Source organism: Drosophila serrata, unplaced genomic scaffold (genome assembly GCF_035046125.1).
Source record: "Drosophila serrata isolate PLE 108 unplaced genomic scaffold, ASM3504612v1 contig_310, whole genome shotgun sequence".
Taxonomy (NCBI): domain Eukaryota; kingdom Metazoa; phylum Arthropoda; class Insecta; order Diptera; family Drosophilidae; genus Drosophila; species Drosophila serrata.
Genome location: NW_028257208.1, coordinates 364,145 through 389,136, shown reverse-complemented (window position 1 = coordinate 389,136; position 24,992 = coordinate 364,145). Strand labels below are relative to the sequence as shown.

The window sequence follows — 24,992 nt, the reverse complement described above, 5'->3', positions numbered from 1 at the left end:
CCAGAAGCAGCGCTATATGCCACATATACATATATACAAATCCTACTGATAGCTATTTATAAAGCTTGGCAAATTCTAATCTATGAACCCATCGAATCGATTCACTAAACAACCAGATGGAATTCCATTCAGATTAAATTCGTGCGTCACTTCCCAATCAGAATCAAGAATCTATATACGCTTTATAACGACCATATAGGTAAAGCTCTAGCTATTCTTAGTTGTTTATAGCTACAGTTTCCCCTTTCATTGGCACTATCGAAAAGAGCCGTCTATCGATAACTGTCATCGATGGGACTGTTGTGTGTAGCTTTTCTTCGTTTTCTTTAAGATCAGGAAACGAGCGTTTCCCCCTTGGAAAATGTGTTTTTTGCGTTTTCTAGCCCAAGCCCGTGGTACGCTGGCCAGGGTAAGTATCTCCCGTGACACTGGCCTCGGAGCAGGAGGGACGCCGAGCCGAGCAGCACTAATACGGTTTCTCATCTCCTGCAGCACCTGGCGGAGGCGTTCCCCATTGCTTGGGCCGCTGCTCCTCCAGATTCCGGCCGGACCCTGCACTTGGTGATGGGCAATGAGTCCTGCGACCTGGACTCGGCCGTATCAGCTGTCACTTTGGCCTTTGTCTACGCTCAAAGGCACTTGGAACACGACTATGTGCCCATCCTGAACATTCCACGACGGGATTACCCCCTAAAGACAGAGGTTGGCCATATGTTTGGCCAGTGCGGAATTCTCGAGTCCGTGCTGCTTTTTCGCGACGACTTGCCCGGCGAAATGGCCCCGGATGTCAGTGTAATCCTTGTGGATCACCATGTCAGCCCGCTGGCACCAAATGTGACGGAGATTTTAGATCACAGACCGCTGGATGAGAGCAGTCCGTCCCTCCAGTTGCTGCCCTCCAGCTGTGAGCGGAGAATTGATGCGTCGGTTGGTTCCTGTGCCACCTTGGTGGCCGAGCGGTATCTAGCCGAGGAGCAGCCTCGCTCCTTGGGCGTAGCTCGGCTGTTGCACGCCACCATCGTTCTGGACACTATCAACTTTTCATCGGCGGCTAAGCGTTTCGGGCCAAAGGATCAGGCCATGGTGGAGCAGCTGGAGAAGGAGTTGAATTGCCAGACGGCCCAAAGAACAGTCCTCTTCGATGAGCTGGTGGCCGCTAGGGCGGATATTAGCACCCTTACCCTTACCGAGGTGTTGCGCAAGGATATGAAGACCCTGCACACAGATCGCCAGGTGGTTCCCATGGCCGGCATGCCCATTCTTGTCCGGGACTTTGTGACAAAGAGCGGTGCCGAGAAGGCAGTGCGGGAGTTTGCCGCAGGAAGTAATCTCCTAGTAATTCTGGGCATGTGGGTAGCACCCGCCGATGGCCAAGTGCAGCGTGACGTAGCCCTGATCTCTCTCAACGGACAGACTCAGCTAGTGGAGCGGGTCCGACTGGCCTTGGTCGAATCCAGCGATCCCAAGCTGGAGCTGCAGCCCCATGAGCCGGACCCGCCTTGCTTTATGGGTGGTTGTTTCCTACGTCAGCACAATGTCCAGGCCACCAGGAAGCACATCCTGCCCATCGTGAAGCGAGCGCTGCAGGAATGGGAGGCGGAGCATAGCTGTGACTGCGATGATGTTTACTTTTTCAAGGAGAAGCCGCAGCTGGGACTCTCCTAAACCGAAGACAAGACTTAGCTAGAATTGTAGTCAAAATCTTTAATGTTATTCACGTTAGTTCACTTGAGTTTACGCCAGGAATGAGTGGAAACCTAGCATTTAAGTTGTTCGAATTGGAACAGGCAACCGATATACAGGAAATAAGAGTCTAGACCAGTGGTCGCAACGTTTCCATACCGCTTTCTGCTATTAAGCTCTCGACTAGAAGGCGGAGGGAGGCATGGATATCAGTATTGAACAATGGGAACTACATTGACATTGACATTTGGCAGCAGAAGGGTAAAATTTGGGTTGGAAATACATCCTTGGAAAACCCCCCAGGATAAATGTCGATACTCGTTTAGTTTCCTAGCTCTTTATGTGGAGTAAGTGAATATGTACAGGGCATACCACGGAGGGGTAAAAAAAAAGCAAAGAGAAGTGTTGTATAAATAAACAAATTATAACTGAGGCTCGGCTTCTCCATCGTCATCCTCGCCCATTCCGTCGTCGGCGCACTCCAGCGTCAAGTCCTCCAGCATCTCCTCCAACGTGATCTGGGGCACATCACCGCCGGCAGCCTGGCCGTCGATGGGTATCGTCTTGTTGCTGTCCCGGTAGATATTGACCTGGCCGCGGATATCCTCGTTCTCCTCCAGATCGTCAAGGAACTCGTGGTAATCGTACTTGCTGCGCTCGTCGGTTGCCTCTGCAGCCAAGTGCTTAATCTTCCACACGCGCTGGCTGAGGCGGGCCTGCCGGTCGTAGTGCTTGCGCACCAGGATCACGTCGGGTATTAGCTCGGGCGACAGCTTGTCGAACTCTGGGTCGTTGATATTGGCCTCGCCGGTGTTGTAACCCATCACGGAGTCGCCCACCTTGAGCAAGTGGCCCAGGTGGGAACGCGTGTGAATGGGGTTATCGTTAATGCCCAGCTCAGAGGCTCGCACTACCCAAATATCGCATAGGGCATGCTTAAAGGATACCTGTCCCTGGCCGGGATACGACTTGCGATCCTTCTCCATGATCACATCAATGTCCATGACCACGTACTCCACCAGTTGCTTGGGGTTGCAAATGGCCTCGAAGGGAGCTCTGCGTAAGCAAAACCGAAAATGTAGTAAAGGGATTAAGGCAAAAATAAGCTAATTCTTACCTAAAGTACACCTGCGAGGTGAGCTCTGCGATTTGTGCTGTCAGGGGATCGATCAGATGGATACTGCTAGACACACGGTTAACTAGGCACAAAGGCGAGAGATTTCCCAGCTGGTGGCGCAGTTTCTTGGACAGGCAGACGGCACTGTCCTTGGAAACGGGCGCTATCTCCACCGACCAGTTGTATTTGTAGTTGTAGTTGTTGCTGTGGATATCGTGCGAGATGAGACGCTTAGAGGTGGTCACCTTGCCGGGCACCATAGTTTGTAGAAAGTCCACCATGCGCCTTGCATGATTCTCGTTGGCATAGTAAAAGTCCAGGCCACCGTGCTCCGGCTTGATGCCCAATGTGTTCTCGTGGGCCTTGTGCTTGAGGATCAGCTGCTCCAGGTAGTAGAAGGTCTTCTTGTTGTCCGCTCGCTGACGCACTTGCACCAAACAGCGCCAGAAGTCCTTGGCCTCGGTACGGTGGCAGTCATTGCACATCTGATTCTGCACCGTGAACTCCACTACAAAGACCTGCTGCAGGACCGTGCCGCCGGTGATCTCGCCGTGCACTGTCAGCTTCACCTTGATGCGTTTCGAGTGCTGCTCTGTCCAAATGAAGCCCGCATCGATCAGTTTCACGTCCTTCAGACCCTTTAGCTTCTTAAGGCAAACGGCCAAGAGTTCACGAGACTCTAGGGAGGCCTGAATCCACTCGTTTGGCGGCTGTAGATAGCGCTCGCAGTTGCGGCAGAAGTGCAGCACCGCCTGTTTTGGGATGTTCTCCGTAATGTCGACATGGTTCCGCAGACAAGTGACGCACATGTTGGCCGGATTCGGCTGGATGGGCACTCCGCACTCGCAGCACAGGATCATCGCGTTCGAGGCGGCCTTGCTGTCGGCGGCGCCCAGCGGGCTAACGCCAGCGTATTCGGGATCCATTCGTAGTCTGACTAATCCTTCACAGATCTCTGAAGTTAAGCTATTTCACAATGGCGTTGTAGAAGAACTTTTAATAGAGGAATGTAAACACGTGCGGGTCTCTAGCGATGGAAAGTGAGTGAAAGTATATCGATAGTGAGCACCTATCGCTGGTGTTCCGTGGGGAAACTAGTCGCTGCCGGGAGTTATTTGTTCCCAAGCCAAAACTGCCAATAATTTTGTATACTGACAGAGACAAGCATAAATACTACGAGTTTGATATTTTTAAATGATCATAACTTTTTTGATAACTCACTTTCATATTCCTGCTATCAGCAATCGATTGTTGGCAACACCGGTTCAGTCCCATAATCGATACGATACACACACTCCCCTTGGGCCACCTCTAGACCACAACAGAAATTTCGGACCAGGAACGAATCTTTGGATTCGATTGGATTGCGCCATGCAGAAGAAGCCCATCAACGCCAACTCCCTGCTGGACAAGCTGCATCGCGGCGCCGTCTACGCCTGCATCGGGGTGACCCTGTACGGCACCTACGTGCTGGGTATGCGCTACTACCACTACTACACAGTCATTCGGCCGGAGAAGCAGCAGGCGGAGCTAAAGCTGCTGGACGAGGGTGCTCCCGACAAGGCCAAGGAGCTGAAGTACTAGTCGGGCCCACCTCCTTTCACTTGGTTAATTTGTTAAATGTCTGTTAAGCGCAATAAATTGTAAGGAAATGTTAGCATTTTCAGCTGAAAAGGCCAAGCGCTGGCTTGTTGTTGTGTAATCGAACGGATCCATCCATGCCCGGCGGGACTCGGAGATTCCAGATCTGACCCTGGCTGGGCCCTGGCCCCTGGTCCCCCCAACAATGCGCCATTAGCCGGCTGGGCCGTAAATCAACTCGCCACAATGGGAAATCAATCAAATCAATCGAACCAACCGGACCGCGGACCCAGACTAGAATTAGCCAAGAATTATAATTTAGCTGGCAATCAAAAATGTTGTCATCTCCGTCAACGGAGCCGGATCGTGACTAGACCAGGCCCATAGCCATAGTCAGAGCACAGCCAGAGCCCAGATCCGATGGCTTCCGCTTGCCCAACTCGCCTCGCGTGCATTCACCTCGTCCGTCGCCCATTCAACGCGCAGATATTAATATTAAAGCGATGCCAAAACAATTGCAGCTGCTCGGGATGGGATGGGGGCTGGAGAAGACAATGGCTGGCGGCGGTGCCACCCACTTTGGGTAAGCGAGCTGACGTCGCGACGTCGCTTGTGAAAATGCGCTTGCCATGCTTCATTCAACAATGTGGCCGCCGGCGTTGCTTCATTGATGACTCCGCTTGGAAAAACGGAAAATCAGAAACGGCAATTGCCATTCGTAATTTGCAATTGCCACTGCGGTCAAGGTCGTCCTTCATTGGTGCGATGGTATCCAGCACATAGACGGAAATGATCGAGAGGAGGACCAGTTGAAGTCTCGAACACCAGTTACCTGGTAGATCTGAGATTGCAAAAGTTAAATTGGATCTAAATTTGTTAACAAATTATAGTAAAAGCAAAAGATGATGCAAGTATAGGTATTTCTTTATTTACAAACAAAAAACATAACGTAGTTTTTAACATTTATATGGTAAAACTAAGTCAAAAGCACAGAAGAGTCGCATCAGCAACTGGGCTAAGCATGAGATCGAAGGGTTAAAATATATATTCCAACACTTGACCGGCGAGCATATACCATACATGACCCCATACCCAGCATGCTGCCAGAGGCGTCAACGTCTCCGTCTTGCTGAAATCGTGCTCCTCGGATATTCTTTCGATAAGAGCTTGCATTGGAAATGATCTGGTAGAGATCTGGCTGGCAGCTTAATTAAGAATACTGCAAAACGTGCCAATCGTTCATAATTTGTAAATAATGGAGTTCCCACGGGGCTTCTGGCATTTTAATTTGGACCCAGGCCAGCTTCTGGGCAAGCTTAGGTAATACCCCAGCCAGCAACAGCAGCAGCAGCAGAAGCATCCAGTGTAATCCATCTGGCGGAGCAAGTGAAAGTGTTATACGATATTCCCTGGTGATTGTGGAACCCATTGCAGAGCAGCTTATGTTGCATTGTGGAACGAACGGTGGATACATAGGTATCTGCTCTACTTCTCCGATTTCCCAATGAGCCACTAGAGGAGAGCCTGGGATCTTAGAATTTTGACTTTGACTGGCAATTATAAGAGATATCGTTAGTTTCCACGCCCACTCCGCCGGATGAGCGGATGACCTTTTGGCTTGCAGCATAAACAATATTCGATTTCAAGTCCTCAACCCGTCCGTCATGCATTCAATTTAGCTGCAACAATCGCTGCTGCTGCTGCTGTTGCTGCTGCTGCTGCTGCTGTTGCTGCTGCTGCTGTTGCTGTTGCTGTTGCTGTTGCTGTTGCTGTTGCTGTTGCTGCTGCTGCTGCTGCTGCTGCTGCTGCTGCTGCTGCTGCTGTCGTCGGTTTGCATAATTGCTAACTGTAGCAGCACAATACCAGCTCGATTCAACCCAGCAGCCGCCATCCCAACAATACCAGCATTAGCCAGCATTACCCACCGGGGCGAGCTCCATGCCGGGTGGCTATAAAAGCGACGGGGCAACTGGCAGCCATCAACAAACCTCGCCCAGCGCCCAGCTCGTTAGCCAGCACATCCAGCAGCATCCGACGCAAAAGCCCTAGCAGCAGCATGAAGTTCTTGGTAAGCAGCAGCAGCAGCAGTAGCAGGAGTTCAAGGATACGTAGTCGTAGCACAAAGGATTAAGTGCTGACAGTCGACAGACACCGATGGAAGCTTCTCGGGAAGCTGTCCGAGCAGGATTAAAACAAGACTTTTAAAAATGTTGTAATTAATTCAAAAGATTTGGATTTGGAGATTATAAAATCAGTGTTAACTTAAAAAAAGATATCGCCGCAACAGGACAAAGGATTTTTTTGTATAATCATTTCAAATAGTGTGGAACATAGTGGTTTACTATAAAAAAGAACGAAAGCATGAGAAATTGCTTTTGTGTATTATTATTTGTTTTTTTTTTTTATAAGTTAAATAATACATCTGAAAGACCTTTGTTAATATGCATAAAGGATTGAATTTAACGAATTTTTTAGGGTTTTAAAACCTTAAAAATCCTCTAAATTACTGTAATTCTTTCCCTAAACAGTGCACATTTATGATCCTGACCCTCGGCCTTATAATGGGCACCTGGGCGGCCGTTTCGGAGCCCGGATCTGCGGATGCCGTGGAACCGCAGCCCCAGGAAATTAGCTCCATTGATGAGAAGAAGACGGAGAAGCGTGGAATCTATGGTTTTGGCTATGGTCATGGCGGCTACGGTGGATATGGTGGATATGGGGGATATGGACACGGTCACTATGGAGGCTATCCGTACTATGGCGGTGGCTTCGGATACGTTCCCTACTACGGCGGACATCACGGCTACTATCCGTATCATCATGGGCACTACGGCTTCTACTAGGGACAGCAATTATCACGGATCATCTTATACTCAATTTTTTTTTTCGACCGATTCACTTTCATCGCTGCACTGACATGCCTATATGTATATTTTTTTTCGTGAATCATTATTCCACATTAAAATAAAGTACATGCCCTGAGAATAGCTTAAACATTAGCATTTTTCTGACACTTTGACAACCATTGAATATCAAATATATCAATATCTTTACTATATAGTTTAATTGTAACTGACTCTCACTCTGTTCGAGCTTCTAATCAAACGAATTTAATCCAATTCAATTAGTGCAATTAGTCTATCTTTGTATATTCAAAATTATTAACCAAAGTATATTATTAGATAATTCAACTAATAAAGCAACACGGATATGTCCAAGAACTAGTTAATATTGATTAATTATGGCTTTTAAGGCTTCATTTATTGAACATTGTTTAAACAAAACGGAGACTAAGGGAAGCCAAATTTTATATACCCTTACCGTTTTCAATTGAATTATAGGATCGATTCTGGAAATTGTTAATAACTAATCTTAAAACATTCTCATTTTTTGAATATGGTAATTTGCTGGGCAAATCGAAATTCAAAAAACGCATAACTAAGCCAAATAAGCATTAATTTTAAATCGGAAACCTTCCCCATGTTAGTTTTTATTAGATTAACAAATCTGCATACTCTATTTAACATTTTAAAAAATTAAATTTTTTTTTTTAATTTTTGACAATTTTAACGATGTAACCCCTTAAAAAATATCGAAAAATTTGAAAAATTTTTTTTTCTGCCGGAGATCTCTAGAAAGATTCGCCTGTTGATGCTGATCAAGAATATATATGATTTATGGGGTCGGAAATGACTCCTTCACTGCGTTCCATGCTCCTGACTAAAATTATAATACACTGAACGGATTTTAATTTCGAACATTTCTAACTCCATTTGCTTGTTTATTAACAAAACAAAACCAATACTGAAATGCTTTCGGACTTAAAATAAATACATTTTGACTTGGTTCTGATCGAATTCAAATGAGGCCTTCAATCCAATTGCAAACTGGAAAGGTTTAAGAACCCGTAGGTAACTTCGTTTCTTATTTGAATATAACAGGTAGTTTGAAAATTGAAAACATCATTAATTTATCGATATATTTGGCGATCATACCAAACACTGTGAGCTTTTCCTGGTATTTTTTTTAATGGCGGTCCTTAGCTCGGATATCGCGGGTGTGGCAACTCTGCCGAATAACTGTTTCGTGCATCGCGCCATTTTCCGCATTTTTTCTTCGCAGTTGGCACGAAATTTTGGTTGGAGCTGAAAAAAATGTTAAAACGCGACTTGCAGAGCATCACGCTCAAGTTATCCGATCTCAAGGAGTACGAGGTGGCTCGACTGAAGAACAAGTACAAGCCGCCACCTCCCCGATTGTCCCAGGAGGTCATCGTTAGCGATGACGCCTCCACCTCAGGAACGGCAAGTTGCAGCTGCCCAACGGGCTCGGGATCGGGCTCGGGCTCGGGCTCAGGTACAGCCTCGGGCTCAGGTACAGCCTCGGGATCGGGATCAGGATCAGGATCAGGTTCCGGAACAGGCATTCGATCGGAGACACCTTCATCAGCTTCGTATACCACTTCCACGACGCCGACGCCGGCCACCCAGGAAGATCTACTCGAGCGAGCGGGCAGACCCTCGTCTGCGGTCACGGCCACCACCACAACCACGGGCACAACCGGCTCTGGCTCCACGGACGATGTGAGTGTGGCCGCAGTGGTCGATGATACGGACACCATAGATGAGATTAGCGACGACAACTGGGTGGACCTGAATGCGGACACCAACGATACGAATGATACGCTTGATACTCTCGACACCAACGAGGAGGATGGCGCCAGAGGAGGCATCTAAGGAGGTAACTGCCACACGTAACACACTGCTGCAGCTGAAGCGCACTCCACATTTCATTTAACCATTTTTATCATCCATCTTCATCACATATTTTGTATACATAACCCATATATTATAACCATAATGCATGCTCAACTTACATATGCGTTTCTTTTCCAGCAAAACTGGGAGCAGGTTGTTCTTCGGGTTCGACCCTATCAGATGAGGAATTGAAGCTGGCAATGGGATAAGCCTAGTATTCAGAAATTCCAACGTAGTTCAAGTGAATTCCTTCCAGGTAATTGATCCCTTGTAAATAATACATCCTTGTGGAATTTACGATTAATTCAAACGTCTCTCGTCGTCCTAATTGGCCATCAAGATCTCTAGTCCCGGTCTTTGGAATCAGCTTATCAAAAATTCTATTTAATTGGCTGGAAAAACATGCGAATAATTGGCAGACACTTAAGACCGCATTCAGCTGCAGTTCCAGGATTTGATCTCATCTGCAGCTGGGACTGCAAACTCAACAGGTTGGCCATGTGCTCAGCAACAAGTGCGGTGTTCAGCTGTGGAGCAGCTTAACCCACCGATAAAAGCAGAGAGTGGGAGCTTGAGTAATTCCGAACACACATATATGTGGACCGTGCGCTCATGTAATCCCGATTTCAAGGACTGCTGCAACGTGATTGAACTAGACCCGTGAGATGACACTTGTTGTGGCTGGAGGCAGGCAGGGTGGAGGATGGTGGCCGGGCCAGGAAAACCGTATAAAAAGCTTGCTGGAAAAGCTAGAAAGCTTACGGCCATCGGCGCTGCATTTGAAAACTGAGTGTGCAAAGCTCAGAGGCCGGAACAGGCTTAAAACAGCCTGGCATTCATTCGGCCACCGCGTCCAATCCTGGCCCGTCTGCTCTTCCGTCTTCCGATCCGAGGCGGGCCGGCTTGCCGCTTCCGGCCCTCGCGGTGACCAATTAATTACGTGACCGAATTCGATTTTTGCCTTTTGGCGTGCCATTAAGTAGCTGTCCGTATCCTTATCCATATTGGCTCATTCCCACCTCTCGCTGTCGGTGTAGCTGCCGCTTCCACACATCCGTGTCCGTGACCCCCAAGGATCGATCCACGCCGGGCCCATCACGTGCCACGTGCCGCCGCCCGGTCAACGGAAAGTGCAAGGGTAAGTTTGTAACGTTGGTTTCAAACGATGCCCCAGGTACACATGACAGTGTATGTTGTTGTTTATTAATTCCCTCTTGTCCTAATTGGGCACAGCTCTTTTTATATACTATTTATTATAGATTTTGTAGGGATTTCCTTTGACTTTCCCAAGGTAGAATCTAGTTTAAATATTCTGTATTTTCTGTCATCGAACCCCAACTGAATTTTAACTTGGTTAAGTCTCCTAAAAGGCTTTAATGGGCTTTGTCGATTCCCTGCCGAAATGCATTTCCATTTCCCCGGCCACTTGGGTATATCTTCGCATCATGACCCCTGTGACCCAACTAGTTATTAATAAGCCAACTTTTCCCATCACTGCAACATACACACACAGGTGACTGAGTGGAACGTGACGCCGCGGGGCAACTCGGGTGCATTGATATAACCACCTGTCACACACACACAAAAGCTACACGTGCGGCGCATCAAGGGGGCAGGATATTTCGTGGGAAGGAAGGAGCCCGGTTGGGAAAAGGAAGTGGGATAGGGGAAGAGGAATTAGTAGTGGTAGTAAAAGTGAAAGTACAGTGACAACGCAGCTCGTTGTAAAGTTCTCCCAGAATCCGTTTGCCTTTTGGTTAGTAGCTCTCCTTCGATCGCTCTTCATTTGCATATATAAACATAAATATACACAATATTGTTTGTATATGTATATATCCGTTTATGCAGCGATGTTTTGACTGTAAACTCTGCTGTTTTCACTCGAGCGCGCATGCCTTTCATTAGCCCCCGTGCATAATTATGGCCCACACACATGGGACTGGCACAGTTGCGGTCGCATTATTAGCATAAATTGGTGTTAAAGTTACATTTCTACTTATGAATTTTATTGTTTTTAATTAGTTTATTAATTTACAAGAGTAGTCTCTGTCGTAGGTGATTGGCTTCTGTTGCTCAGCTTGTTCAGAGTGCAGCTTTTGTTTGCTACTTGGTGCTCCTTGTTATTGAAGCTGAGATAATAATCCAGTTTTGTAAACCTAATTAGGGAAAGATATAGAAGATATTCTTTGACTAATTCTCTTTACAGAAATTATAAACCTTTTGATTTTGATCAAAGAGAACCCATCGACTTGAACTGCACTGTTAATGCAGGTCCTTATGGGCCCAGAGAGAGAGTGTTGCATTGCATGTTCGTCTGTGTGCTGTGCATATCTGATTGTGGCCACCGTAAGGTGGCCTGGAGGAGGCACTCAACAGGTGCCGGCACAGAATGGGCTGGGCTCCGCCCATAGGATCAACCCCACGCCCGGCTTGCAATATTAATGCGGAGCCAAGCGGCGCGGACGAAGGACGAGTGCATGTTAAATAGATGGCGGCATACAGTGCAAACTAGACATGAATCCCTGGCCTTTGGCCCTGGCCAGGACGAGCACAAACCCCTCCTTGCCCCCTGGGCCATCCATCCCATCTCCCCCAGACTTTGGCCAGACTTCTTTCTCGCGGCCTTTGCATTGCACTTGGCATTTAGGTTTTTAGTCAGTTTCCATAGAGTCGGTCGGTCGGCCGGGAAAATGGCAATGCGGCATGCTTTTCGTGTTGTGCTTGTGAAAAGCGGAAAACGGAAAGACGGAAAAGTGAAAAGCAAAATGGCAGCGCCGCGCTCTGCAGATAGTCGTCTTCTTTTGTTGTTGCGGACAATTTGCCGCTGATTGCCGAATGTCAATCCCGTTTTGTCAGCTAATTTGCATGCATATTCGAGTTGGCACATTATGCCATTTCGCTCTTTGCTGTTCACCGCTCAGCGTAGCTTTCCCTGGCAGCTCAATTTTCCGGCTTTTCGCCTGCCTGACGTTGACGCGGAACGAAAGACTTTGGACAAGATTCCATGGCCTCCGTCGGCTGCAATTAAATCAATAGTTGCACGGCGGCCTAGCGGAGCCTTAGCATCGATCCTGAAACCCAAAGTAGAAGCTTGGAACTAAATAAGTGCTGCGGTAGTTTGGATTTAAAAAACTCTACATTTTCAATACGTTTAGGGTGAGTTTTTAAAAACATTTAAAGCCACAACTCCTGCTCAACCCGGTTTATCAATGGACTCAATTTCCAAGATTTCCAAAAATAATACCCTGGCAAGGGTACTTTACAGTCAATTTATAAACCAATATTTTCACTAAAATACACAGCGATTTCTAAGGCATCCCTGGTATATTCACTGTATATGTATAATTGTACAAGTACAAGCTATAGTGATCGAAATATTCCACAGAATATGAACTGAAAGATGACGCCAGGCGGGGATCAAGTTCCGTTTCGGTTTGGTAAAGGCAAGTGAATGCACCTATTAACGCCCAATAAGCTAAAGGTGCTTGACACCGATAAGAAACGACCAGCTCCAGCTCCCGCTCCCGGTTCATTGTCCCGCCCAGGAACATATCTAATGCCGGTGATTGCAATGGAATATTTAGCCCCCGAACAAGAAAAGAGAACCACCAGGGAGATTTGGACTGGAAATAGGCTCTGATTTAATATAGATTTGCTTGTAGATTTATGTATTTAATGTTTTCGAGTAGATTCCATCGATCTTCTACTGCTGCTGCTTGGTGAAAACACAACAAAACCGGGGTATTTCAGCTTCTCCGGCGACTCTGGACAAACAAACAAAACAGGAAAACGGCCAATCAGCAGCAGGAATCGAATGGTGAACCCCAAGTCCCAGTGCGAGTTGCAGTGCAGTGTGCTTGTGTCTAATGGTTAAAAATAGCTGTTTGTATTTAAAAATAGTCGGGGACTGCAAATCAAAACTTACCGGAGCTCAGGAGCGGACTTATATGCCCAACTGGCGTCTCAACATGCCCAGCAAGCTGATCCTGGGACGGCTGCAGGACAAATTGGTGCACGTACACGATATCGGTTCGGTAGATATGCGGTAGATAGTATATGTAGTCAGTATAACACTCATCATTAGAACAATTCTTATAATCGTAGAGAATAGCCCGCGCTGCTTCTCCTTCGCCACGTCCTTTTCATACTGAGTACCTTGGGTCACCATCAGACTTCCCATTTCATTGTACTCCACCTCCACAGTTCCCTGCTCCACGAAGTCAGCGTAAAAGCTGATTGGTGGTTCTTCGTCCTCCAGAACATTGACGCGTTTGGATAACATGATTTAAAAGATATAAGAAAATTTATGAAAAATGGATAGGATATAGAAAATATAAGTTAACGAATGAACTGGTGGAAAAGTTATGATAACTAAGCTATTGACACAACTAGAAACGTTAGAGTGGATGCCTACTAAGAGTTATTTTTGTATTTTCCAAGGTGCTTGAATCCAGTTACTTACCCTTTTTATCCTGTCGAAAAATAACTATATATATTGTTGTATTTTCAAGGATCCTGCTCGGGCTATACTTCGCTCCTTGCAATTGCCAGCTGAGCATAGAGTGCCGCTCCATTTCCACTGAACTGCCGAGGCTCTAACTCCAGCCTGGAGTCCATTGTCTTATCAGGCAGCAAATGGGGCGTGGCATGGCCACCCTCGGACTCTCGATGCGGAATTAATTCCCACATCTTCTATTTGCTGTTACCCGTTCCTGTTTCCATTTGAATTTCCATTACCCCTGGCGACGAGTGTTATCAATGGCCTGGTATAATCGATTATCAATATTGTCGCATTACGACAATCATAAGGGGTCGGTGGAGGAACTAAGGGAGCTGAGCGCATCACGGGTTGGAATTCATCTTGGGTGGGGGTCAAAGCCAGACCAACCTGTGACCGACCAGTCTTGAGGTTCGTTGTATATTTATAGCACTAAACTTAACTAAACTATAGCCATTCCGCACATTTCCCACTATTTGCTCAGCTAATTATGCGATCAGTGCGATCGAATCTCTCATGCTGATCATCGGATGTGACTTACAGAGCTCCACTTGGCATAGAAGGGAAAGTTGGGTAGTCCCGCTCCACTTACCGCTTTGGCAGTGCATTGCAGGGTATCAAGCATTCGTCGTTGAAGGTTTGGAAGAAGCTTGTCTTATCAATGACCTTCAGTTCTCACTACTTTCCGAGTAAAGTTGCAATGATAGGACGTGCTCTTTCTTCTTCCCATTTTATGGCTTCAATTGCAATAAAAATGCTGAAAGCTAAATTGGAGTATAAAAAATAATCCCACAGTATGAGTTTAGGTGGGATTTTTATCTACTATCCATGGGTTTCTCAATGCACTTTTTTAGTTGAGATATGTGGGAAAGCATAACAATTTTAAACTTAAAATGATTTATCGATCATTTCTAGGTATATTTAGAGAATCAATTAAATTGATTATACGTTTTATAAGATATTAGTTTATGCTAACTTAGAGATGCATAAAGTATAGTCAGTCTTTCGATAAAAGTATATTTCATTATAGAATGATAAAAAATACCAAAACATAAAACTCTTTTGAGGAGAGGGTATCAATTATTCTACTCGATTGTTCCACACAATGTTTTTTTTGTTATGATTGTATTATTCTTTATATGACCGTTGTGATTTCGTTTTACGCACAGTTCAACTCGAGCAAATTTGTTAATTAATATTTAACACTAAGCCCAGAAAGGCGTAAGCCCCATATTCATATTCGCCTGCCCCTTCCCTTGGTGCCGCCGAGCCATCGAACACGGTGTTATTTGCTGGTGGACAACAATTGGAAATCACAAAAAGGAAAAAAAAACCTGTAGAAAAATTATAAAACTGATAAGGTTTCTATAATTCGCTGGCGGATTGACTCCGATCACGTTCTCTCGCTCCCTCACTCACTCACGCTCGCTCTCTATCTCTTCCAGCACAAGTGACCACTGATAAGAAGAGAGACTGGCACAGTTAGAGCCCACAGAGAGAGAGAGAGAGCTTCTTGTGCTTCTTTATTTGTTAACCGTTCCTCGGGAGCTTCTTCCTCCTCTCGGCATTTTGCTCTTACTTTTGCTCGCATTTAATTTTATTTGGTTGCCTGCTAACAGCGACATCGGTTGCGTCTCGCCCAGCAAAGCCACAAGGCAAAAGTTACCGGGAATCAAGAATAAATAACATAAGCAGAGTACCGTTAGTTATTCGCGAATCAGAAGCTAATACCGTGCATATTTTACCGTTATCCCTGGACAATCCAAGGCGGCGTGTTCCCACTAACTGGAACTGGAACCCCCATTGATCCCAGAGTGCAATTCATAATCTGGAAATGCTGTAACTGTAACTGTAACTGCAACGCCAAGAATAAAAATTGTCAACAAAGTCGTAAAAAAAATTTAGCACTCGCGAAAATAATATAAACTAATTAAGCGCAAACGCAAAACAAAAAACCAAAAAGGAAGAGGCAACAGAGCAAAGAGTGCAGCAGTAAATTAATTTTAAAATAAAAGCAATCCTAGAGGTAAGTCTGGATCCGATAAGGATTTCACGGCTTATGTGTATATAATGTTATATTTGATCAGTTCTCTCCTCCGATTTATGGTTTAAAAAACTGCAATCTGGAACTGGAGAGATTCTGAAAGAAAAACACCCAAAAATCGGGCGCATTCTCTTAGAAACTATTTTTAAAAAGATTTTCTTTTTATTTTTGGTTTTGTTTTTTTTTCTATTTACTTGTTGCTTTTGAAAGAAAAGAACGTGGGAGCGAAAGTGCATTGCCTTTGTCTGTTATCCCCCATTTATCGGTCTACTGACTTGGCCCTGATAATCCCAATATTGATACTGATATTGACTAAATCGAAGGTTCCAGGTCTAAGGCAATGTTGACAAGATCGTTGAGAAAGATTGATGGAGGGAGAGAATCGGGGGAAAAAAGGGGAGCTTTAATCTCCAGCAATGTGAACAAATAATAAAGAGTACAAGGTGGAAAAGTGGAGAAATCTGAGGGTTCTAAAGTTCTACTATATAGGCTCTAGATTCTAGAAGAGGGCTCTTTACTATATAGGAAATAATAATAAGATTCTAAATTTTAGCATTAAAGTCATTACACTTTAATTTATTTAACTTATTTATAAATTTAGGCATCTGATTTCGTTTAAAAAAGCAAACAAAGCTACCGAGCTGAGGATAATCAATGAAAACAACTCTCGGTTAGGCAATGGTTGCCCTGACAACCCGAAATCCAAATATCCTTGGCCTTAGAGTCCATTTCCCTGACCTCCATACCGGTTCAATGGCCTTGGATAGGGCCAAGGGGGAAAGTAAATCCAGATCCGAATCCGAGACCGAGTCCAAGGCCACGGCAATTAAGATCCGTGACCGCAAAGGCTGAAAATTCATTTAGTGCCAAGCAAAGTGAATTAATTTCATAATAAACAAAGTGCGAAGGGAGATGCAGTTTGAACCGGGCAAGGATAACTGCAGCCATAAATCTGTGCCAGCACCAGGGACACGGACAGGGACAAAGGCGACAGAGACACACACAAGTAGAGATACCGGCCTTAATTAATCCCCCCGGGGTACACCTCCATGGATGGGCGTAATTACTCAAGTGCTTATTAAGGAGCTCCTCAAGGAGTGGCCCCCACTGGAGGCGAATGATCGATACTCGTCGCTCGTGGATACCCGCAGCAGCAGGTGAATCACTTTGGCATTTGTTCTCTATCATCATCACCTTCGATATCGCTTTTTGGCAAGCGGCATTTGTTTACTTTGCTGCTGGTCGTGGTTCAACGACACTTTGTGGGTTACCCAAAGTGACTGCAATCTTGGTGGGCAGCCGGCACCAAGTGGAGGAAGCACGGAGAGAAATTGGGGTCTAGTAATACCTGATAATAATATCAAGTATTTCTTGTCGTCTATTCAAAGCTTAAAAATCGCATAACTAAGTCAAAAATGCATTAATTTTGATTCGGTAAACATTCCTGTGTTAGTTTTTTGACGGTTTATAAATCTGCATACTCAATTTAAAATTTAAAAAAATTAAAAATTTTTTCGTTTTTTTTTGTAAATTTTAACGATGTAACCCCTTATAAAATTTTGAAAAAACTTGAAATGTTTTTTTTTCAGCCGGAGATGGCTAAATCGCTTCGGCTGTTGATGCTGATGAAGAATATATATGATTTATAGGGTCGGAAATGACTCCTTGACATATTTTTAAGCTTCTAACTAAAACTTTAATACCATATAATGGTATTAAAACTAGTTTGAAACTAGATAAGTAATCTATAATTTATAATCAATATGGGCAAAATGAATTTAAACTTTAAGATTATATTACAAAGTCTTTTGTAAAGTGTTTTATTAGATGTTCCAATATTTACCGAATTAATTTATTTGGTTAGCAACTAATACCCAATATATTTCCCGATAGTATATAGATTTACCATATCACTTTCGCTTTAATCGCTTGTTCTTGTTTAGAGACTTAATTTTGTTTAAATTATCAGTATTTAATAGTCTAAATTGGGCAGTGTCAATATTTTCTCTGCGTGTAATAGAGCGCCAATGTTCCACAGTTCGTGTTGCTGCTGATATTGCATTTTCCTTACTGCGCACATTTAGCCCCATTCTCCTCTTTTTTCGGCTATCACTCGATTTACACACACTCATCATCACACCACATCATGCAGACACACACTCATCACACCCACATCATGAACATCATGAATACACTCACGTAATACATAACACACTCATCGGCCGTAGATGGGTCAAGGCAAAGTCCCATCGCAGCGCACCCATCCATCCGCTGGACGAGTGCATCCAGCGATAATGATAATATGCTCATTGTATTGTTATAATTATTGTTATTGTTACTGTTTATTTTGTGGCTGGTCAAGATAAACGGAGCAGAAAATAACCGATTACAAATTAGTTGAGTTGCTAACTGGTTTGATGGCTCAGTTCAAGTAGTTCCTAAGTAGATATACAAATCCCAGAAAGTTCCCATTACCGATAAGAGGGGATGGTATAATCTATGCAACTAAATGCTTAACTAAGTGAATTAATTAATGAAATCAATTAAATTAATTACAGTTTTAAGGGGTAATCAAATTGGGAAATAGATTGAGAGAGTAGAACCTCTTCTTTATCTCTTCCCCTCTGATTTTCATATGCTCTGGTATATAGTCCATATATTCCCATTTAGACTAGCTGAAAGCAAAGTCTATTGTTTCTTTGTTGGAATTAGCTTCGGTTGGTCAAGTGGGCGGATTCTCTGCTATAATATAATTATTAATGTACTCATATATTTAAACAAATACTTGGCATGTAACGCACACGGTGCGTATGCGCAATCTCTTTGTCGGCGATTAGAGGGAATGAAACGCCTGAATGTCACGGTCGCCACTTGGCCCAACTATCTATATCCGGAGCATTCCTCCTATACCCTCACATCCCTCACAATCCCAGTGTGATAATACCAAAAATGTTCTGAATTTTGATTTGATTTGTATTGTTTTAATTGTCTTTGATTGCACAAAAGAACCGACCGCCGACCGATGAATCATAATGCTCTAGGAACATGGAAATGTAGGAGCAGCGCTCTGGATGCGTTTCCTGTTGTTCTTGGTATACATGGAGGATGGTACATGTATATGCTATATGCTACATGTTATTGTCCCGATTGTGTGCTTTGCCGCTAATCAATTTTAGGTCGAGTTTTAGCTTTTGTATTCTTTTGCTTTCATTGTATTTATTGTATGCTATTCTCCGATAATACACACATGACTTTGGACAAAAGTGAGACGCGACGCATATGTTGTTTGTTTTTGTTCAGAGCTGTGGAGTGCACTGCCTCCGAATGTGAATCCGAATCCGAATCCTCCCCTGGAATCCATCTGCTTTATCACTTCACAATTATCATGCGGCATTGTTGCAACTTTTTACGCTTTGTTTTCACTTTTGCAGGGGCAGCACTGCTTAAGATACCAACGCATATTGCCTCTATATAATATATATTCTATATGTTCTATATCTCTAAGCGGTGCAGCTGGTGAGAATGCGAAGAACAACAGAATAATAAACGAAAGTAATTCGCACCTCTGGCCACTGATTAGAGCCGTCTGAAGTGGTGCCCCCAGAGGTTTAGACCAGAAAAGATTCACACGAATATACAGTCTTACATTCCCAAATCCAATTGGTATTTTATTTATTATTAATTTATATACATCAGCTTAGGCTTGCCCCCAACTTTGTTCTTCATTCTTCTAAAATTATAAACTATATAAATAGTTATTTCCTGACTTTGACGCACAGTATAAACGAAAGACTTTCCGCTGACGATGTGATGATCGCTGGGGGGTCTGAATGGCAAATAGAGCTCAATAGATCGTTAAAAGTCGGGTGGCCACGCTGGAGATGATAAGCCACGTCCCCATGAGCACATACGTCGATGGGAGAGAGCTCCTCCAGCTCCCGGAGGCTCCTGAGCGGGAGATGTACAATGGAAATGTAAGCGGAATTCAGTGGAAATAACGGTGGCGATAAGCATTGCGTTTAGCAAATGTGGGCGGGGTTCCACGGGGGAGCAGACAGGAGGTGGCGGGGTCGTTGGGTCACTGAAAGCCTGATAACTGCTTTGATTTGGTTTTTTCGCATCGAAGTCTCTAGGCCTCCCAGCTTCCCCTTGTCTCTCCAGGCTGAGAGTGTCTTTATTGAAAACAAGTTCGCTTCTAAATTTAACTTATTTTCAAAAAATATTAATTATAAGAAAAACACATTCACATAGAGCGCTAACCATTGCCTGTCTGTAGCAGGCACAAACAATGACTTTGCTTTATATTTGTCAGCATCAGCGATTTTTTAACCCAGTTTTTCGTAATGATTAACGCAAATGTGTTATTTTAATTAATGTGGAAAATGAGCCATTAATTGGAGGAACCTATTGGGAGGAGAGTCTAGAAAAACAGGAAGTGTTCTGAGTAATTACATTAAACTTGAAAGTCTCTATGAATAAGGCTAAGAATGTAGGTTGTTTTTAAGTCCAGATTGAATTGTGAAATAACCAGAGAACCGGAGGAACTCCTCGATTGCTGTGTATGATACGTTTCCAAATGTTATACATAGAAGCAATCTGTTTTGATTTGTTTTCCTTTTAGCACTTGGCAAGTTCAATGTATTTTCGGCTGAGCCGAGTCCACTGATAAGCCCAAAGGCAGACACTAGGCAACAACAAGCGAACACCAGCAACATCCTCTGCATCACGTGTTTTTGCTTAATTACTATTTTATTTTTGAATTAATTGATTGTTATTATTAATCCCATGGCTCCAGAGCGACCAAGAACCTAGCATTTGGGATTAATAGTAACTTTCCCTCATTACTTTTATATTTTAAATTAATCTATTGTTATAATTTCAGTTCTGGCGCAACATGCAGCAGCTGTAGGGAGACCCAGGACATAGGATATAGGATATATATCAACTGCAAAAGGAGAGCTTTGTCCGGTTTCCACTCTTATATATAACACATCGCACATATTCCGCCTGGCCAAGACAACAAAATGGTTCACGGACCTCCGGCACGCAGAAAATCCCAGCAGCAGCATCAACAGCAGCCATGCGAGATGGAATTGGAGCCACAGCCCACGCCGCCGGATGGAGGCTGGGGCTGGGTGGTGGTCTTTGGCTCCTTCATGATACACATAGTCAGTAAGTATGAGAAATTACTTGAAAAGGTGCCCAAAAGCAGGACTCACCTACTTTTGAGCGCATTTTAAAAGTATTTCCACCCACAAATTGTTTAAAACATTAATTAGTCATTCGGTTCTTTGACTCAATCGCTCACTCTGGCGTTGGGTAACCAAGCAAGTTAACCAGCTAACCATGTGCGCGTCTGTTACGCCTTTTACGGCTGCCATAAATCTAACACCTTGCCGGCCTTGGACTGACCCGGCAACCCAAGTTGGAGGCGACGGTTGCAGTCGGGGGGCGGCAATCGTAAATACTTTTGGGCCAGCGCTACGCACCCTAATCGTTGCAAAATCAGAGTTAGATTAGGAGCAAGTCTTATCGACAAGGTACCAATCCTAATGCCTGATACCTGATACCTGATACCCGAAACCGATCCGAGCCACGGAGCTGATTTACGGGGAGTGCGAGTGGCCTAGAGTGTGGTGTACAGTTGCCACTTGAGCCGATACATCTATCAATTGGATGATAATTGTGACCGAAGCCGAAACGGAGACATCTAATCTTATCTCCTGGCATTTGTAATTGCCACGGGACAATGTGTAGTGGCAGACGGCGGGCGGAGATCTATGGCCACGCCGGGGATCTTGATCCAATTTGGGAGTCGTAATTAATTGCCCAACTAAACTCATTTATGGCACAGTGTCCAGTGCCCAGTTTTCCGGGCCCCGATCTCGAGCCTACTTTCAGGCACTCGCAATAAACCCATACTAAATATCTCGATCTTTTTTTGCAGCCGATGGCATGACCTACTCCTTTGGCATCTTCTACAATGAGTTCCTGGAATACTTCAACGAGGGCAAGGGCTATACAGCCTGGATAGCCTCCATAATGGTGGGCGTGACCTTTTCTTCGGGTGAGTGGCAATCCTCTCAAAATCTCCATTAAAGAAGCTTCCTTCTAATCCTTGATTCCTTGCAGGTCCCATCAGCTCGTCGTTTGTCAATCGGTACGGCTGTCGAGCGGTGACCATAGCGGGTTCCATTCTGGCCGCCGGCTGCATCATCGTGAGCATGTTCGCCCAGAATGTGCTCACGCTGATCATCACCATTGGCTTCGGCACGGGTCTGGGCTTCGGCCTGATCTACCTGCCAGCAATTGTGAGCGTGACGCAGTACTTTGAGGCAAAGCGATCTCTAGCTACGGGGATTGCCGTATGCGGTTCGGGATTTGGCACCTTTGTCTTTGCACCGCTAACGGAGTATCTGATTGGCAACTACGGCTGGCGCGGTGCGATGCTCATTATCGGCGGCATTGTGCTCAACTGCATCATCTTTGGGGCCATGTTCCGACCGCTGGAAGTGGAGACGGCGCCGCAGACGCCGCCAAATACGCCCAGCACACCAAAGTTGGGCAAAAAGTCGGCCATTATAGATCAGAATACTACGCCAGCGGAACTGGAGCCGCTGAAGATCTTGCCCAAGGACCAGTACCTACAGTTACCACAGCGCACGGATACACCGCAGACGGGCGGAGCTCTCTGTCGCTCCAATAGCGTCGGACACAACCTCAAGCCCAGTTTGGTGAGAGTTGCCCAAGCAAAGGATTCATAGAATCAGTTCTAACTGTCTTTCTGTCTTCCCCACAACAGAACAACAACTCGAATGGAGCCATCAATGGCCAGCAGGGACCCACCTTGGTCACTCCACCCACGTCGGTGGTGGTAAAGAGCACCAGCAATGATGACATTGCCCGCAAGTTCCACAGTCAGCTGCAGCTGACACCGCTTAAGGATGCCCATCGCGAGCGGAGTGCCAGCGGTACCATGTACCGTCCGGATGCCCTTTACCAGGTGCGGATGTCCTTCACCCAAGACATTGCCCAAACTCATCTAGTATCTGCCATCTGCCTTTCCCCTCCTCCTTTTAGGGATCCCTGCACAATCTGCCCGACTATGTGAGCTCAAGGAATGATTTAAACCGCTCCATGTCCGGTTCGGGAGTAATCAAGCGATACGGATCACTGCGTCAGAACAACAATCTATCCCAGAATATGGTGAGTACTTGGGGGAAGTAAGGTATTCATAATCTCGGATCTGGAAAGGGCTTTATTACTGGTCCTAGTCTAGGATTTGCACAAAAAAAAGAAATGGGAGGTAGGAAAGTGGTTTAAGACCTAGACGAATTGTCCCATGTATCTGCCCCAGAGCCAGCGGATGAGCTTGTAAAGCAGGAAGAGCCGGAAGGCCTGATAGAGAATCACCTTGCTGCGGAAACAGGATTTTTACTGTTTAAATCACACCACGGATATACTCGCTACTCACGTCTTTAGGATAATCTTTGAGCGTTTCAAGGTTTTTGGGTCCTCGTGAAGCAGATGGGTTCGAATGCTGTGCAACATGGTCCTGCTAGTGCTGATGACTTGGGCATGGATATCCGTTTCGTTGAAGGCATCAAAATTGAAAGCGGTGCTGATGGAGAGGGTTTGGAAAAGTAGCTGAAACCTTTAATCCTGTCACTCACCCCTTGTTCTCCGCGGTCAACGTGTCCTTGAGCGACATACCGGGGCTATCGTAATTGTTAAACATAAAGGGCGTCATCACCTCCAGCGTCTGATAGCCCTTTCTGACCACACCCATTATTTGCGGCTTCTGGCCAAAGATCCTCAGCAGCAGGTCAATGATGAGAGCGGGCAAGATCTGCTTGGTGAAGACCAGGAACTGGTAGACCCATCGCTTGTCCGTGTAGTGGCAGCCTGGTATCATTAGGTTCTTCTGAAAGGGCGCATCCTGCCACAGATTCAGGTCATCCATTTGCTTGGCCATCTGAATGAACGTGTGCGGCACATGGTGGCAGGAGGAGGATAGGTACACCGGCAGCTCAGCGGGCGGACCCTGCTGGTAGATCTCGTAGGCATGCTTCGTATAGCACAGTATGCTCTTGATGCTCACGTCCTGGGGCGTTATATCCAGGTGGACTTCTTTGCTCAGATACACGGTCTTCAAGATGCCGGCGCCCACCAATGCAAACAGACCCATGGCGCCCGTCAGTGAGGGCGAGAAACTGGGCGAGGGTTCCTCCACAGCGAAGAGAACTGAAGAGGATCAGGGATTAGGGATCATGAATCAGGATTAGAGTTGGAAGGTGACTAACTTATTGAGGGACGATACACAATCATTGGCAGGCGATGACGATAGTCATTCACCAGGGACTCGGCCAGGTTCTTGGTAAAAGTGTAGGTGTTGGGGAAGCCCACAATCAACCTGTGGGAGAAAGTTGAATGTGTCAGGCTCAGGAGGTTCTTTGAGTTCTCTGCCGGAGTCCCGATTTACTTGCGCGTCAAGGCATTAAGCATTTCCTCGTCCGGCACCTCGTCCAGCAGCCGCAGACACAGCCGCCAGTCCATGGGCGAGGAGTAGTACTGCATGTATCAAGGATAACAAAAAAATAGAGAAGGCATGTCCAAGGAAGAGTCACGCACCTTGGGCTCCACGCGCTTCAGGTAGGGATTGCTATAGAACGTGGACACGTGCACAAAGGCCCTCAGACCGGTCAGGCCCTCGGCGAACTTGATGGCCTCCAGAGTGCCACCGACGTTCAGCCGCAGGGCCACGCGTAGTGGCTCATCGAACCGCACGGTGGCCGCACAATGGTAGACCAGGGAGACATTCCTCATGCGCTGGATCATCTCGGGATCAATGCCCAGACCAGGCAGAGAGACATCCCCCTGTACGGCCACCAGTTTATCCAGTGCCTCAGGCTTTTCCACGGCCAGCACATGGAAGATGGTGGCCTGCCTCAGCCGAATCAGCCTCTGCTCCGCCGTTAGCTGGCGCCGCGGTCGCAGCAGGACGTAGATGCGGCGGACGTTGCAGGATCGCAATAGCTTCTCGATCAGAGCCTTGCCCACCACGCCCGAACCGCCCGTCACGAATATTTCGCTATCCTCGTAGAAGGCTTCCATGTTCCGTGCTCCGTGCTCCGTGTTCTATGTTCTATGTTCTATGTTCCGTGTTCCGTGGGTCTGTGCTACCGACCAGAGCGGACTCAGCACTGGTCCCTTGGGTCCGACAGTCATATGGCTTTTGTCCTATCGTTCCGTGCATATTCATTGCCCATCATTTGACTAACATGAGCCTCCACATGCATGTTAATTTCGCAC

General features: G+C 45.8%; 7 protein-coding genes and 1 long non-coding RNA gene across 12 annotated transcripts in view; 5 read left to right on the top strand and 3 right to left on the bottom strand.

Moving 5' to 3' along the window:
* The first annotated feature begins 96 nt into the window (after positions 1–96).
* pn (exopolyphosphatase prune) lies at positions 97–2,116 on the top strand. Its single transcript, XM_020947832.2, has 2 exons — positions 97–409; positions 493–2,116. The coding sequence occupies exons 1-2, from the start codon at positions 362–364 to the stop codon at positions 1,663–1,665; spliced, it is 1,221 nt and encodes a 406-aa protein (XP_020803491.2). The 5' UTR covers positions 97–361; the 3' UTR covers positions 1,666–2,116.
* On the bottom strand, positions 2,005–3,950 carry Nmd3 (60S ribosomal export protein NMD3). Its single transcript, XM_020947831.2, has 2 exons — positions 2,801–3,950; positions 2,005–2,739 (listed from the first exon to the last, which is right to left on the bottom strand). Exons 1-2 carry the CDS (start codon positions 3,724–3,726, stop codon positions 2,106–2,108), a joined length of 1,560 nt encoding a protein of 519 aa, XP_020803490.1. The 5' UTR covers positions 3,727–3,950; the 3' UTR covers positions 2,005–2,105.
* Positions 3,876–4,476, top strand: LOC110180173 (uncharacterized). Its single transcript, XM_020947833.2, has 2 exons — positions 3,876–3,979; positions 4,042–4,476. Exon 2 carries the CDS (start codon positions 4,172–4,174, stop codon positions 4,382–4,384), a length of 213 nt encoding a protein of 70 aa, XP_020803492.1. The 5' UTR covers positions 3,876–3,979; positions 4,042–4,171; the 3' UTR covers positions 4,385–4,476.
* Positions 4,477–5,486: 1,010 nt separating this feature from the next.
* LOC110180197 (uncharacterized) lies at positions 5,487–7,602 on the top strand. Its single transcript, XM_020947851.2, has 2 exons — positions 5,487–6,449; positions 6,910–7,602. The coding sequence occupies exons 1-2, from the start codon at positions 6,438–6,440 to the stop codon at positions 7,222–7,224; spliced, it is 327 nt and encodes a 108-aa protein (XP_020803510.2). The 5' UTR covers positions 5,487–6,437; the 3' UTR covers positions 7,225–7,602.
* Positions 7,603–8,443: 841 nt separating this feature from the next.
* LOC110180140 (uncharacterized) lies at positions 8,444–9,361 on the top strand. The gene is made up of 2 exons (XM_020947786.2): positions 8,444–9,121; positions 9,277–9,361. Exon 1 carries the CDS (start codon positions 8,536–8,538, stop codon positions 9,115–9,117), a length of 582 nt encoding a protein of 193 aa, XP_020803445.2. The 5' UTR covers positions 8,444–8,535; the 3' UTR covers positions 9,118–9,121; positions 9,277–9,361.
* Positions 9,362–9,953: 592 nt separating this feature from the next.
* The window catches only part of Mct1 (Monocarboxylate transporter 1), a 30,833-nt gene continuing 15,794 nt past the window's right edge, over positions 9,954–24,992 (top strand). For 3 of the 5 annotated variants that reach the window (XM_086837498.1, XM_086837499.1, XM_086837495.1), the window contains exons 1-6: positions 15,110–15,662; positions 20,563–20,852; positions 21,628–21,747; positions 21,813–22,414; positions 22,483–22,683; positions 22,761–22,886. In XM_086837498.1, coding sequence (XP_086693624.1) covers positions 20,705–20,852; positions 21,628–21,747; positions 21,813–22,414; positions 22,483–22,683; positions 22,761–22,886 — 1,197 coding nt within the window. In that variant the 5' untranslated portion in view covers positions 15,110–15,662; positions 20,563–20,704. Of the gene's footprint in view, positions 10,277–15,109; positions 15,663–15,723; positions 16,838–20,562; positions 20,853–21,627; positions 21,748–21,812; positions 22,415–22,482; positions 22,684–22,760; positions 22,887–24,992 lie in introns of those variants that run through there. The other 2 variants (XM_086837496.1, XM_086837497.1) reach the window with 2 other exon arrangements.
* Positions 12,756–13,744, bottom strand: LOC147642984 (uncharacterized). Its single transcript, XR_015272725.1, has 2 exons — positions 13,064–13,744; positions 12,756–13,001 (listed from the first exon to the last, which is right to left on the bottom strand). It is a non-coding gene; the product is annotated as an uncharacterized LOC147642984 (long non-coding RNA).
* On the bottom strand, positions 22,922–24,885 carry FarO (Fatty acyl-CoA reductase in oenocytes). Its single transcript, XM_020947783.2, has 6 exons — positions 24,312–24,885; positions 24,163–24,251; positions 23,984–24,093; positions 23,354–23,924; positions 23,155–23,301; positions 22,922–23,097 (listed from the first exon to the last, which is right to left on the bottom strand). Exons 1-6 carry the CDS (start codon positions 24,792–24,794, stop codon positions 23,007–23,009), a joined length of 1,491 nt encoding a protein of 496 aa, XP_020803442.1. The 5' UTR covers positions 24,795–24,885; the 3' UTR covers positions 22,922–23,006.

What these genes read in the sequence shown, in the direction of transcription:
- pn (XM_020947832.2), top strand. Translation starts at nt 362, where the DNA reads ATGTGTTTTTTGCGTTTTCTAGCCCAAGCCCGTGGTACGCTGGCCAGG. An exon ending in CCCGTGGTACGCTGGCCAGG is followed by an intron (nt 410 to 492) that starts GTAAGTATCTCC and finishes CATCTCCTGCAG; the next exon opens with CACCTGGCGGAGGCGTTCCC.
- Nmd3 (XM_020947831.2), bottom strand. Translation starts at nt 3,726, where the DNA reads ATGGATCCCGAATACGCTGGCGTTAGCCCGCTGGGCGCCGCCGACAGC. An exon ending in ACCTCGCAGGTGTACTTTAG is followed by an intron (nt 2,740 to 2,800) that starts GTAAGAATTAGC and finishes TTGCTTACGCAG; the next exon opens with AGCTCCCTTCGAGGCCATTT.
- LOC110180173 (XM_020947833.2), top strand. Translation starts at nt 4,172, where the DNA reads ATGCAGAAGAAGCCCATCAACGCCAACTCCCTGCTGGACAAGCTGCAT.
- LOC110180140 (XM_020947786.2), top strand. Translation starts at nt 8,536, where the DNA reads ATGTTAAAACGCGACTTGCAGAGCATCACGCTCAAGTTATCCGATCTC.
- FarO (XM_020947783.2), bottom strand. Translation starts at nt 24,794, where the DNA reads ATGGAAGCCTTCTACGAGGATAGCGAAATATTCGTGACGGGCGGTTCG. An exon ending in CTTAATGCCTTGACGCGCAA is followed by an intron (nt 24,094 to 24,162) that starts GTAAATCGGGAC and finishes TTTCTCCCACAG; the next exon opens with GTTGATTGTGGGCTTCCCCA. An exon ending in TGTGTATCGTCCCTCAATAA is followed by an intron (nt 23,925 to 23,983) that starts GTTAGTCACCTT and finishes GATCCTCTTCAG; the next exon opens with TTCTCTTCGCTGTGGAGGAA.